The 14,700-nt window shown below is 43.7% G+C and overlaps 3 protein-coding genes and 1 long non-coding RNA gene across 5 annotated transcripts in view; 2 read left to right on the top strand and 2 right to left on the bottom strand.

Moving 5' to 3' along the window:
- LOC309536428 (uncharacterized protein) overlaps positions 1 to 14,700 on the bottom strand; it is a 24,094-nt gene continuing 9,394 nt past the window's right edge. The window contains exon 7 of the transcript XR_014221512.1: positions 1 to 2,332. The gene's annotated coding sequence lies outside the window, so the exon portion shown is untranslated. The remainder of the gene's footprint in view (positions 2,333 to 14,700) is intronic.
- Positions 2,237 to 3,285, top strand: LOC309536537. The gene is made up of 2 exons (XR_014221592.1): positions 2,237 to 2,328; positions 2,550 to 3,285. It is a non-coding gene; the product is annotated as an uncharacterized lncRNA (long non-coding RNA).
- On the bottom strand, positions 3,898 to 11,890 carry LZIC (leucine zipper and CTNNBIP1 domain containing). The gene is made up of 7 exons (XM_082230656.1): positions 11,737 to 11,890; positions 9,560 to 9,685; positions 7,990 to 8,125; positions 7,391 to 7,489; positions 6,391 to 6,486; positions 5,848 to 5,929; positions 3,898 to 4,278 (listed from the first exon to the last, which is right to left on the bottom strand). The coding sequence occupies exons 2-7, from the start codon at positions 9,658 to 9,660 to the stop codon at positions 4,220 to 4,222; spliced, it is 573 nt and encodes a 190-aa protein (XP_082086782.1). The 5' UTR covers positions 9,661 to 9,685; positions 11,737 to 11,890; the 3' UTR covers positions 3,898 to 4,219.
- NMNAT1 (nicotinamide nucleotide adenylyltransferase 1) overlaps positions 11,958 to 14,700 on the top strand; it is a 20,497-nt gene continuing 17,754 nt past the window's right edge. Inside the window, exon 1 of one of the 2 annotated variants that reach the window (XM_082230479.1) lies at positions 11,958 to 12,058. The gene's annotated coding sequence lies outside the window, so the exon portion shown is untranslated. The remainder of the gene's footprint in view (positions 12,059 to 14,700) is intronic. The other variant, XM_082230480.1, reaches the window with a different exon arrangement.

Here is a 14,700-nt window from a genome sequence, read left to right on the forward strand (position 1 = left end):
CATTTCTCAGTGATGGTTTATTAAAGTGAAATGAACAATATGCAAAGAGAGACAAGTAAATGCAAATCTCTAAGCTGAGTGAGGGAGAGAGATCAGAAGAAGAAGCCTGTTTAAAGCCGGTGTGACTGCTGGGTTTGGCTCAAGGCACGGATTTGCAATGGCACAGCAGCAAACCTTCCCTTCTGCAGGCAAGGAACTAACCCTCTAATCATCACTAATGAGACAGCTACAGCATTTCAGGGAAAGAAGGTCTGTAACCACTGTGACTTCACACAAGCTGTTATTTAGCCATCAGTTTTAAAAGGGAAGAAACATTTAAAAGGATGCTATTCCCAACTGCCAAGGCCTAATCACAAGCCACAGAGGGCATTGAATACCACAAACAGGGCAGTCAAAAGCAGCCTAACTCTAGGAAATGCTGCACGGGAAGCTTTCAGAGTCACAAAGCTCAAATGCATACACACTTCCCGGTAGACCTGCTCTCTCCTCTAACCAGGGTTTTGCCATATTTCTGTGGGACATAAGCCACCCCACTTAGGAACAGGATGCTAGGTATGGCGGTATGGCTTCTCCCCAAGTTTCCCATGGGGCTCTTGCTCCTTGAACAGACTACATAACAGGCAGAAATTCAGCTGATTGAGCTTTCCATTGTATTCCATTGTATCTTTACTGCTTACCTGCTGGGCAGCTTTTAAAGGCAAAAGAGCCCTGCCAGGATGAAAAGGGAACCCTAACATGTTCTCTACCGTAAAACCTCATATGTGACTTGTTTTTTATCTGTCAAATCTATGACTAAAGGAAGTTTTCCAACAACTTCAATTAGGGCTGCCATACATCTGGATTTTCCAGGACATTACTGGGATTTCAAAGGCAGAATTGACATCTGAGGGGAATTTCTGAATGGCAGCGCTTTGTCCTGGATGTTAGGCAAGTCAATCGAAAAATCATGGGGTTTTTTTGGTGTTTTTGTAAAGAAAAGCTCAACAATTTCAGTGGTTTCCTAAAAAAAAAAAGTCAACAATTTTGGGGTGTCCTGGTTTTTACTTTTTGAAATATGGCAACCCTAGCTCCAATGAACTAGAGCATTCAGTCCCAGATCCAAAAGTAAACCTGACCTCAAACTTCTGTGTGTCCAACACTGGAGGAGGCTTGGACAGTATGGTCTTGAGTTGAGGACAGTGAAATTGAGGAACACCAACCTACGGGGAGATTCCCAACCTAATTTTGCACATTGCAGATCAAGCTTTTTCTAGACTGAACCCACTTTAGGCTACAGGTGGAAACTGGATGTTTGACTTCACAACCCCAAATCCCTGCCCACAGAAAACAGTCATTTCCTAGAGTGGGATGTGGGGAGTTTATAGCCTAGCCTTCTCTCTGACATACAATTCCTCTGCAGCTGAAAGAGAAAAAAAGGGAAGAGTGTGCATTGGGAACAGGTATAAGAGGGACATTCAAACACACATCCCACTAGCTCCTGCAATGTGAATGTGGAGTTCAGCAAAAGATTTACCTCTTAATTCTGGTGGTTTAACAGCCTTGGTATTGTAGAAGCACTGTTGTGGGCGGTGGGAGAGACTACAGAGGGACATTTTCTACTTGCCCAGTTTCAGAACTCATAATCCTATTTGGAAAAGTGCCATCATAACTGATCTATAAAACATGGAAGGTAGTTGCCTGTTTTATGGCTGATCTACTGTGGCCATTGTTCACTAATAACCCAGCGAGCTGCTCCTCCCAGCCTCATGTTCCTGCACTCCCAAAAACTGCTGAATAAGGGAGAGTCATGTTTTGGTAGCATTGCAGTATGCTACAGCCAGCACCCTTTTGGCAACCTACGCATGCCTGCTAGCCAGGAAAATAGAATATAGGCATTGTGCTTGTTCCTTTTTTAAACTGGGGAGGGGAGAGGGAGAGAGCAGCAGTTTCTCAAGTTACTATACAATGAGTTCATCTGGGAGCTGTGGCAAGGGTAAGAGAATTGATTGGCAGGGGTGATATTCAGTACTTTCTTTTAAAAAGAAATTAAAATCAGGCCCCAGGCAAGCTTACATATGATCTTTAACAAGCAGAAGAGATAGAAACAAGGAAGAAGTTTCATATTTAGGATTAAATCAAAGCAGTTTTTTAAATCCACTCACTTTCTGAGGTTCTAAGTCAACAAGATCTGTAGTGATTAGGAAAAGGGCATTCTGCATGTAAATTCAACTGTTAAGACTGAATAGGTGAGTCCTGCAACAAACTAAGGTCAAAAATGAAGGGGGAAATGACAGAGAGAAAGAATGTGTATGGCTTCAAACTGCAAAAAAGTGAAAAACAAGTACAGTGGTACCTCGGGTTACGTACGCTTCAGACTCCGCTAACCCAGAAATAGTGCTTCAGGTTAAGAACTTTGCTTCAGGATGAGAACAGAAATTGTGCTCTGGCGGCATGGCAGCAGCAGGAGGCCCCATTAGCTAAAGTGGTGCTTCAGGTTAAGAACAGTTTCAGGTTAAGAACGGACCTCTGGAACGAATTAAGTACTTAACCCGAGGTACCACTGTATAGAGGAGATGGCAGGGCAGAAAGATATGCTCTCCAACACCACTCCCCCACCCCCGCAAAAAAACAAAAAACAAACCCAGTTGGATAGTTACTAAGTTGTAGCCAACCAAGTCCTACTCTGAGTAGACCCATTAAAATTAACAATTTAGCCATGTCTGCTAATTTGAGTAAGACTTGGTTAGAAGCATCACTATAGACACTGCACACGCCAAGAGGCATTTATTTAGGGAAAAGCTACAAATATTGCAACCAGTTTATGGGGTTTAGTCCTAACAAGCCCTCTTCCGGTGGAGTTTTCAGGGATGTCTCAACTCCTTAAATATGGGCCTAGCAAGAGGATGCCCTCCACAGACACCAACTTGGCAAATTACCCACCATCCAGTGAGAAAGCTAGTGTGGCGTTTCTGTCTAGGGCTAAGGAGACCCAGATTCAAGACCCTACTCGGGCTAGCTAATTACTCTTTCTGAGCCTGACCTATCTCACAGGGTCATTGTTGCAAGGATAAAATGGGCGGGGAAGATATACACTGAGGGAAGAGTGGGAGAGGAACGCAAAAGTCTGTCGCTCAATAGTGGAGCACCTAACAGCACAGGTTTAATTGCCAGCTTTGGGAATGACCCATTGGAAATCCTGGCGCCCAGCTGCTGGTCAGTGTAAATAACACTGAGCTTGATAGGCTTGGAAAAAGGCAACTTCCCACACTCCTAAGTGAAAATTGTTGAGAAGGAGCCCAAAGGGACGAGGGAAAGGGATGAGGGAACTTTTAGCTCAAGCCGATAAGTCACAATCAACCGGCATCTTAAGTCAGGCCTGGAAGATGACAGGGAGCCTGCAGGGCTAACAAGATCAACAGACAGCAAGCGCCACCTTCATTCAGCAACAGAACAGGCAGCATCTAAAAAAAGTAGGATTCCTCTCTGTTTGTTTCTACTTGGAAGGAAGCAGTTTCATGCCGGCCTCCCAAAACATGAGGGAAGAATGGCAGATTGTAGCCAATAGCACGCCTGGCTACCGTAGGAGGCCAGAAACAGGGCTTATTGACTGCGTTCCCTGCCATTCTGGTCCACAATGTTTAATTGGCCCAGAAAGCTCCCAAGAGGGCTGCTATTGTTTGCCAATCAAGACACGGAGGACACAATGCTGCCCATTCATTTCCCAAGAGAAACCGGGAGGGCAGGAGGGCGCTCGGCTTGTTTTGAGACAAGCAAAACTGTGTCGCATTCCACACTAGAGCTACATTCTCTCCCCCACCCCACTTTAAAAAAACCCAGCAAAACAACTGAACTCACACAGCCATCAAGCACCAAGAGCTGCTGAAGAGAGATGCTTTCTGCCATCACATGTAACAAAAATATTAGAGAAAAACATTTTACTAGAGAAATGCACATTTTAAAGTGGGGGAAATACATACACAATGCATACATTCAAAAGGTTACACAATTAAGTTAGTTGGTTTCATTTCCTTGTTTTTAAAAAGTACCACTTAGTGTTTTTAGCCTCTGAATTTATGCAGCCCAGCTCGCAAAAAAGGGCACTTCAAAAACGATCTTCATTGTAGGTCAGCTTGCCGTTAAGATAAAGAGCATTACAAAAAAGTTTGTAAGAAACACACAAATACAACATGGTAAAAAAACAAAAAACCCCAGATCCAATGCAGCTGAACGTAGCCTGCTTTCACTGCTTTGATTTCTCTACCTCAAAACTTGCCAGCGCGAAGACCTTATCGCCTGATCCTACAGTTAATGAAAAAGAGGGACTGTTTTAAAATCCTGTCTTTATTCCATCAGCAACATCCAGCCTCCAACAAATAATTATTAACAATTACAAGTATAAATTTATATAGCCATACTAATCACACACAGAGGTATTTGATAGTAAGATTTATTTATATTTTTAATATGTGAATAGAACGTTATGCACTTACAATTATATGAGTTTTTGATCCACTGTTTTAAGTCTTTCTTAACTTGGAATACAGTACTCCCATATTGCTTCTCTGATACAAGTTTCTTTTAATATTTTTTTTATATCTTTTATCTCCTTATCTTAAACCTGACCATGCTCAACTGTTCCCCTCCCTTGTTGAATTCTTAGAATACTCTGTGAGTTTGTTATACATGTAATAGACTAACAAAAACAAAAAGAAACGATGGTGGACTGAACTGCATTGATTTAAATGACAGATTGCACTGATCTCAAAACCACTGATCTCAAAACCGCTGATTTTAACCATGGATCTCAAAACTGCACTAAACTGCAGATTTGGGAGTTTCTTAGAATTCCCAAGCAATTATCGGTACAACACTGCCAGTAAGTCATATGCAGGTAAGATGGCAGGCAACTATTTACCATATTGGCCCAAATATAAGCCGCACCCGAATATAAGCCACACCTTTAAAATTTAAGGGGGGGGGGAAAGAAAAAAAAACAATACCCGAATATAAGCCGCTCCCTTAAAATTCCACAGGCATTCACACCCGTAAATGTCAAATGTAGAAGAAAATCCTACGGGCCCTAGAGAGGACCCGCAAGTGGATTTAACACCTGTTCGTAGCACCGTAAATGCAAATTAAAAAATCAACACTGCACTGTAAAATACAGGGAAAGCGATGTATGACATTAGAATTACCGTATTTTTTGCACCATAACACTCACTTTTTTCCTCCTAAAAAGTAAGGGGAAATGTCTGTGCGTGTTATGGAGGGAATGCCTACGGGTGGCATGCCTGCGGATTTTCCTCCTCTAAAAACTACATGCGTGTTATGGTCGGGTGCGTGTTATAGAGCGAAAAATACGGTAATTGCACAACAGTCTCAAGCTCGCAAATCTGCAAGAAAACATTTTTTTGTTCCGTTTTACCATATGTCTGTTTCAGCAGCGATATCGTAAAAGCCAATTTTTATAAGGTCGCAAATTTAAGCCGCACTTTAACTTTTCACAGTTGGAATTTGGGAGGAAAGTGCAGTTTATATTTGGGGCAATACGGTATGTGGACTACTTATTTTCATTGACTGATTTTGCCAGGCTGATCTACAGGATCAAGTTGTATGTTTTGACTGGGACTGATAAGCATCATTTGGAATAAAGTCAAACCAGTCTGTCATTGGATTGGAAAAAATGCTATTTAAGTTAATGTTCATGCTATATGGCAATGAATCCAACCTCCATGCCTGTTAATGAAGAGGAAGCAGATGAGCTGCAGTCATGAACTAAGGATGAGACACCATTTTCTCCTGATTGTGAGAAGTTTGACGCACATGAACAAGGAAAGAGGCATGGGGATATATTTTTTTTTAACTTACCAAGATCACTGGAAACTCTCACAAACTGGCTGAGAGCAGCTCCTGCATTTGTTGAAAGAAAAGTCTCATCATCAGGAGTCAGCTGTAAACACAAAGAATGAAAGAAATAAGGATGAGTCAGCCATGAAACTTTTAATATCACTTAAACAAGTGATGGCCAGACTTGGCCCTCCAGCTGTTTTGGGACTACAACACCCATCATCCCTAGCTAACAGGGCCACTGGTCAGGGATGATGGGAATTGTAGTCCCAAAACAGCTGGAGGGCCAAGTTTGGCCATCACTGACTTAAACATTTAAAATGAAAGTGGCATAATCAATACAAGAAAACATTTCCAAACAAGCTTTCATAGCTTCAAGACTCCAGACAAAGCCTTAAATAGTGTTGAGACATAGTGAAAAAACATCCAATTCTGTAATATTCTGTGCAGTTTCTAAGGGATCCAGATTCTGCAGCAGGGTATAAGACTAGTACTACACATTGTATGTAATCCACACAATTCCATTTATAGCCCCATGAGGGACATGCCAAGCAAATTTAGTACCTTCTCCCCAAGCTTCCTGAGAGCCGTGAGAATTTCCACTTTTTGCTGAGTATAGACGTCCCGTCCCAACTTTCCAACAATCAGATCTCTGTCCATCTATAAAGGGGAAGAGAAAACCGGGAAGTGGGGGTAGATGACACTAATTATGCATCTGATGTATGAAGATTTACACAGCCCTTAGGAATTAACAGCCATTATTTGTGTACCATGAGAAAGAAATTTGTGGCATTCACTAAGTGTCAGTTGCAGAAAAGATCGACTGCCATCTCCCACCATCAGCCCCATCTGGCATGGCTCACAGTCAGGGATGATATTCCTTCCAGTAGCACCTTAAAGACCAACTAAGTTAGTTCTTGGTATGAGCTTTCGTGTGCATGCACACTTCTTCAGATTTTGACTATGGCAGACCAACACGGCTACCTATCTGTAGTCAGGGATGATGGGAGTTGTAGTCCAGCAACAACCTGTCCAGATTACAGGTTCCCCATCCCTCCTTGGGCAGAGTTCTCCCATCACACATTTCCATGTGATTGTGTGAACCAGTTCACAGGCACCGCATGGGGCAAAGCTCCCAATTAAATCAAAGCTTCTACAGCCTGCCTAAATCATCAGCATCTTTTTCTCCTCATTATCATTATCATTTGATTACTGACTGCCCTATACCTGCAGGTCTCAGGGCGGTTCACAAGATAAAATCACAACACGAAAGCATAAAATACATAATAAAAACAGAAACAGGAACAACCAATAATCCCCCCTCCCCAAATTAGTTTTCATAATTTAGTCTGCCCCGCCCAGGACTAGGCAATGCTGTTAACACTCCCAGCTTCTCATCTTCGAAAATCAGTATAAAACATTGTTTAAGATTTGCAAGTTTTAAAAAATATGTAGATCACATTGGGATGCCTCACAGGACGCGGTTTATAAATGAAATGAATTAATGAATCTAAACATACTTCACGTATGTACACTTTTAAAAAAGGTGATAAAACATCTTTACCTCTGCCAATCTTGTCCGCAGCTGCCCTGGCTGCTTTTTGGCAAACATCCTGATGACTTCCGGGGTTTTAAAAGCCTGGCTGATGGCCGCTTGTATAGCCTGGAAGAGGAAGAGGAAGAAGAGCTAAAACCCTCGCGAAAGATGCGAGTTACCTGTATAGGAAGCTGCATTACACCATTGGTCCATCTAGTTCAGCATTGTGACTGGCAATGTCCCACCGGAGTTTTAGAGAGGAGTCATTCCCAGACCCATCTAAAGATGATCAGATTTAACCTGGGGCATTCTAGATGCAAGGCAGATGCTCTACCACTGAGCTACGGCCTTTCGCTTAAGAAATAGGAAGATGCCTTATACAGAGTCAGACCACTCAGTATAGCTCAGCATTGCCTAAACTGACTGGCAGTGGCTCCAAAGGGTTTCAGGCAGGGGTCTCTTCCAGCCCTGGCTGAATATGCTGGGGATTGAACCTGGGACCTTCTGCAGTCAAAGCAGATGCTCTCCCTTTGAGTGATGGACCCAATGTCATAATGCAGTGTTTTAGCCACACTACATCAAAAGAAAAGAAAAGAAAAAAAAAGAAGTCCCCTCCAAACACTCACCAACTGCATCCCACTAAGTTCGTCTACCAATGTCATGTTTCCAGACATGATCTTCTTCAGGGAATCATTGAACTCACTCAGCTGCTCAAGGGTTTCTTTCTTGGTCTCTTCATACTCATCTGCATCCAGATCATCTCTGAATAAGAGCAAGCACTGCGACTCAGCCAACAGGTTAACCACAGTAGGGCTCTACATAGGAACATAGGAAGGCGCCTTGTACTGAGTCAGACCATTAGTCAATCTAGCTCAGTTTTGTCTACACTGACTGGCAGCAGCTCCCCACTGTTTCAAGCAGGGGACATTCCAGCCCTACTTGAAGATGCTGGGGATTGAACCTGGGACCTTCTACAAGCAGATCATATATTCTACCACTAAGCTATAGCCTTGTTATTTAACCAGTAGCTGCTGATAGCCTTATATTCCAACAGCCATCCCTCTTGTTAATAGTGGACTGCTTTCCCCATCTCACAAAATTAATGATGCCAGTATTTTACTATGCCGCCCTGAAACAGTGTGGAGCTGCTCGTAGTCGGTGTAGGCAGTACTGAGCTACGTTACCTCTAGGTTCAGCAGCAGTACATATCTGAGTATCAGTTGCCACGGAACAGTAACAGGAGACAGCTAATGTCCTCATGTCCTGCTTGTGGGCTTCCCAAAAGGCATCAGATTGGACACCAAGGGAAACAGGATACTGGACTAGAAAAGTCTTTGGTCTGATCCAGCAGGGCTCTTCTTACATTCTTAACAACAGCAACACAACATACTGGCATCTCACATGAAGTGCTGCCCTTGGAAGATCCTTAAAGGATGTCTGAAAAGGACGAAATTCAAATGAGGGCATGCATCACCCAGTAGTGTCTGGTGCCCATTGGTACTGGCAGGCCAGAAGGCAGGGAGCCTAACAGTAGGTGGAACCAAAGTCAACTACAGTGGTGCCTCGCAAGACGAAAAGAATCCGTTCTGTGATTCGCTTCGTCTAGCGATTTTTTCGTCTTGCGAAGCAAGCCCATTGACGGATTAGCGGATTAGCGGCTTTTAGCGGCTTATCTGCTGATCGGATCAGCTGATAAGCGGCTTAGCGGCTTAGAAAGGGGGGGGGGGGAAACCAGCAGGAACTCTCAAGACATTGTCGTCTTGCGAAGCAAGCCCATAGGAAATTCGTTTTGCGAAGCACCTCCAAAACAGAAAACTCTTTCGTCTAGCGAGTTTTCTGTTTTGCGAGGCATTCGTTTTGCGGGGCACCACTGTAATTCTAGCTTTGTCCACATTCTCCTCCCTGCTAAGTTCTACAAAGGCAATAAAGAGATTATGAAGGAGGAAGCTGGCAGGCAATCCCACCCCCCTGGACTAGTACTAAGTAAGAAGTCAAGGTAGGGTCTGACTAAGAGCAGGCTGACATTAGTGGGACTGTGACCCATTAGCCCTGATAGGCCAGCCTCCAATGACATCATCCTATCCATCTACAAACAGCTAAAGACTGGAAGGAGAAAAAGATGCCTGCCCTGCCCTATATGGTGTTAACACAAAGATTTTGTGACAGATTAGTCAATTTCAGGATGGAATTTATTACCTACACTCCTCCAGATCTTGCAGTTGCTGCATTAGTCTATCCAGTTGCTCTTCCAAGTTCTGTTTCAACTTACTGGTCTCAATTGCTCCCCTTGAAGCCATTTCAAATTTTGTGCATTACAGACCACCTGAAAGAGACAAGAAACTTACATGTAGTGTGTGTTACTTAAACTGCCACTATCATAACGATGTTATACAAATTGACAGTGCAACTGCATTTGGAATATTGTATGCAGTTCTGGTCACAAATTGTAGAGCTGGAGAAGGTTCAGAAAAGGACAACAGAAATGATCAAGAGAATGGATTGACTCCACCCCCTAAAGAAAGATTGCAGCATTTGGGACTTTTTAGTTTAGAGAAAAGGCAAACAAGGTGAAATTATATAAGTCATGATATAAGATATATTATTCATGGAATGGAGAAAGTGCACAGTAAAACATTTTTCTCCTGCTTTCATAACACTAGAACTCATGGGCATCCAATGAATCTGAATGTTGGAAGATTCAAGATAGATAAAAGAAAGTACTTATTCACACAGCACATAGTTAAAGTGTAGAACCCACTCCCACACGAGGCAGTGATAGCCACCAACCTGGATGGCTTTAAAAGAGGATTACACATATTCATGGAGGGCAAGGCTATCAATGGTCACTAGTCACAATGGCTATATTCTACCTCCACTATCAGAGGCATCATGCCTCTGAATATCAATTGCTGGGAATCACAAGTGGGCAGAGTGCTATTGGGCTTATGTCCAGCTTGCAGGTTTTCAACAGACATCTGATTGGACACTGTGAAAACAGGCTGCTGGACTAGATGAGCCATTGAATGATCCAGCAGGCTTCTCTTATGTTCTTAAAAGGAAATAGCAGGCTAGTTATATAGCGAAAGTGGCATAAAAGAACTTTGCTCTAGTACAAAGGTAAATGTCATCTTCTTTATTTAAACATGCCCATCCTATTCAAGAGGCTCAAAGAAGATAATCTTGTATTGGGGTATTATTGTAGCAAAATTAATTTAAAAAAATACCAGGATGTTTGGTCTACTAGTTTCTAGTACAAAAGTATTTCACACCAAGGACCAACATGTTCAGGGATGCCATGTTTCCCCCCAGTTTATAAAATGTGTTTTAAAGTTATAAATAGATTTCCTTCTAATCAAATAGGGAAGGGGACACTCAGCTAACTCTAGAAAACAGCCAGTTTGGCTCTGGAAGCCAGGGTAGAGTAGTGGTTAGATGACTGGCCCTTGGAGACCAGGGTTCAAATCCCCATTTGGCCACACAAACCCTATCTGCTTTTTAAAGAAACATTAGTCACAAATCAGTGTACAATAACAAAAACAGCAAATCCAAATGACATTTAAAAAACATTAAATACAAGCATACTTCATGATAATCTAAAAAATAAGCAAAAACCAATTCCAGTCAGACAGCTCAGCATGCTATCAGCAATTTAGAATGTCATCTCTGTAGTCTAATTTAGATGATCCGCTGAAAGCTACAGAGAAAAAATAAAAGCCTTTGAGACCCACCTAAAAACATCAGTTCCTCTATCAATTCCCTGATCCGCAATTAATTTGAGGAGGAAAATGTTAGGAGGGGCCCAGCGACCATAAACTGGGAGCCAGTCCCACTAACACGAAATACCATTTCTGACACGCCCCCCCCTCTTTTGTAGCTGGGGATGAAGCCTCACCAAGGAAAATTTGCCGCAAGCACACACACGCCGGACCTCTCCAGGGTGCTAAACCTTACCCCTAAATGAGGAGTGGGAAACCTCTAGCCCCCAGGATGCTCACCAGCCGCACCCCCCCCACTGGCATCGCACCCTCCTTGAGCCTTTTTGCATGGCCGGATTATCCCCCTCCCTCCCCAGTAATCCCCCTTGCTTACCCGAATGGAGAAGGGTGTGTGCCTAAATACCAGCCTACTGTACAAAGGTGAAATTTACACTTCTTGCCCCGCCCACAGCTGGCATGTTCCAATCCCCCACCCCAGAAGGGAATGGGCTGAAAATGGCTCCCCACCCCAGCCCAAACCATTCAAAGCCCCCTCCCAGATCCGCAGGCGGACTCCCTTCCTTATATACACCCACCCAGCCCACCATCCCTAGTATCCTTCTTCCACTATTAGCTTCTCCTCTTACATACCCCAGATTATCCCCGCATGCGCCTTACCCCCCAGATAATCCACACTCCTTCAGCCTTCTAGAAAACCGACATTCCCAACTCCCCCAATCACATCCTTTCTTCAGGCAACGGGGTCCTCTATTTCAAAAGCCCAAACCCTTCCCACTTCCGTTTTCAAGATTGTGTGCCGGGGGACCGTTCCTAGGGACGGACACGGTACCTCTTTCGGCGCCCGCGACCAATAAGAAGCTTCCCCGTAGGTGCTCGTGCAATACTGTTCCCCCGCAGGCGGCCAAACCCGCACAGTTCGGTTCCGTCCCTAAAGCGTTGTTGGCCGGAATCTGTCGGGGAAGAGGCGCCCTCCAAACTGGTAAGAGCCCATTTAGGGGACCTTATGGAGTCGCGATACGAGGGTGGGTGAGTTGTTTTGGATTAGTGCGGGGTTTTTTTAATGGCGACTGATGAACCGGTGAGGGGACGGGGCTGTAGTGAAGTCAGGGCACCCTTGAATGACCCCGGAGGCAGAAAGTAGTGCGGTGGTAATATAAGTAGATATTGTTCATATTTAGTGTGATTGTGCGTGATGGTGAATGCCAATTTTAACCTGCATTCACGTGGGGGTGTATCCAGTCGAGATATACACGTGCATGCAGCTGTAAAAGTGTGGTGCCTTTTAAAAGAAAGGGCTAAAATTAAGAAAGGCCAACTGAGGATTCATTTATTAAAATTATGTGTGTGATCTTCAGCCATAGCACCCAGGACAGCTCATGGAATAAAACCATAAGTTATAAATACAAAGGCAAAGGGCTGGAGATATGAAGAGGGATTTCACCTGGTGCCAAAAAGATGTTTAGCATGGTAAAGAGGGGAATGAGTGGAGAAATAATTGCCATCCTCGAATATCTGAACGGCTGTCACATGGAGGATGGAGAAAGCTTGTTTTCTCCTGCTCCAAAGAGGAGGACTTGAACCAATGGCTTCAAGTTACAAGAAACAGGATTCTGACTAACCATCAGGAAGAACTTGGCAAGAGCTGTTCGACACTGGCCATGAGAAGTGGTGGACTCTCCTTTCTTGGAGGCTTTTAAACAAAGGTTGAATGGCCATCTGTCATGTATAATTTAGCTGAAATTCCTGCATTGCAGAGGGTTGATGACCCTTGAGGTTCCTTCCAACTCTGCAGTTCTATGATTCTATGCTGTTACCTGGTAGCCCTTTCAAATGTAGGAACATAGCAAGCTGCCTTATATTGGGTCAGGCTATTGGCCCATCTAGTTTGGTATTGTCTGCACTGACTGGCAGTAGCACTTCAGAGTTTGTAGCTGGAGTATCTTCCAGCCCTAGCTGGGAATTGACTCTAGGTCCTTCTTCGTGCAAAGCAGACACTCTACCACTGAGCTATAGCCCTTCCCTATAATCAAGGCTATGGTGAAATTTAGGTAATGAGGGGGTGTTGTGGATGGGAGGTGAGAGATGTCTTCATGTTGTACGACATAGATAGAGGAAGTATGTGCTTTAAGATTTTGTATGAACCTTTAAAATAAAAATAGTGCATCCAATCTGCTACTCCTGTACGTGACTCAACAGGCTGCAGGAAGTCACTCTAAGGCGCAAAGGGGAGCACAAAAGTACTTTAGTGCAAGCCAGCTTGAAACTGCCTTGTGGTACATTTGGCAGAAAATCCATCACAGTGGAAATAGTGTGTATGTGGGGTCATTCTGTTGATCTGCAGTCCACTTCTTCATGGGGCCCCATGAGGCTGCATTTTCTCTGTAGGTGAATAATTGGTATCAACTTCTCTGAAAGGCTGAGTGGAGGAGAGGTGGTTTTGGGATTTTTTAGTAAGCCAGCCACATTCCTGTACCTTTTACAGCAGTGTGACATGTAGACATTTAGCAGATGAAAGCTCTTCCTGGCAAAAATTGATAACCAACTCTCATTCAGAGTAGATCCACTGAAATTAGTGGAACTACATTACTCACATTTTTCAACTTAAATGGCTCTACTCTGTGTACAGTTTACTCTGAGTAAGACTTTTATTTTTTTTGTATTACCATTAAAGTGGTACCTCGGGTTACAGACACTTCGGGTTACAGACTCCACTGACTCAGAAATAGTACCTCGGGTTAAGAGCGTTGCTTCAGGATGAGAAAAGAAATTGTGCAGCGGCAGTGGAAAGCCCCATTAGCTAAAGTGGTACCTCAGGTTAAGAACAGTTTCAGGTTAAGAACAGACCTCCGGAATGAATTAAGTTCTTAACCTGAGGTACCACTGTAGTATTATAGCAGTTATATCCCACCCTTTCTCCAAGGAATTCAAAGTGGTGTACATACTCTCCCCCCCCCCTTAATTTAAGCCCCACAACAACACTGTGAGGTGGGTTAGCACTGAGAGGCGGTGACTGGCCCAAAGTCATCCATTGAACTTAATGGCTGAGTGGGGATTTGAACCCTGGTCTCCATCACGCTAACCACTACACCACATGGTTTGCCAAACTTTCCCTGTATTCATATCCCACCTTTCCTCCAAGGAACTCAGTGGTGGCATACACAGTTCTCTCCCCCTTAACCATTTTTTTCCTTGCAACACTCCTTTGATGTAGGTTAGGCTGAGAGACTGTGACTGACCAAAGGCTTCATGGCTGAGTGGGAAGTTGAACCCAGGTCCTCATCTGACATTCTAACTACTGCACCACACTTCTGTGGACTAGCATTGGATACAAGGCACAGAGAAAATCTGTATGTTTGGGTTGCTGTTGGGGTGTGGTGCATGGGGGTATGTGTCAGCTGCATGGCCAATCCTGCCCCCACTGATGGAAGTTGTAGTTCAGCAGCCTCTAGAAAATCATACAGGCTAGCCACCCTTAATATACGGGATCAGGATGTGTGATTATAAAGGAACCCAAAGTCAGAAACAGCCAGATGTTTTGCTTCTATTTTGTCTAAGAGTCACTGGGCTGAGATGAACAGTTTAAGCGAAATCTTAATTTCCACCTTTTTAAGGCCCCTTGTG

The sequence above is a fragment of the Podarcis vaucheri genome (genome assembly GCF_965113315.1).
Source record: "Podarcis vaucheri genome assembly, chromosome: 7".
Lineage (NCBI taxonomy): Eukaryota > Metazoa > Chordata > Lepidosauria > Squamata > Lacertidae > Podarcis > Podarcis vaucheri.

What these genes read in the sequence shown, in the direction of transcription:
- LZIC (XM_082230656.1), bottom strand. Translation starts at nt 9,660, where the DNA reads ATGGCTTCAAGGGGAGCAATTGAGACCAGTAAGTTGAAACAGAACTTG. An exon ending in AACTTAGTGGGATGCAGTTG is followed by an intron (nt 7,490 to 7,989) that starts GTGAGTGTTTGG and finishes TTCCTCTTCCAG; the next exon opens with GCTATACAAGCGGCCATCAG. An exon ending in GAGAGTTTCCAGTGATCTTG is followed by an intron (nt 4,279 to 5,847) that starts GTAAGTTAAAAA and finishes CATTAACTGTAG; the next exon opens with GATCAGGCGATAAGGTCTTC.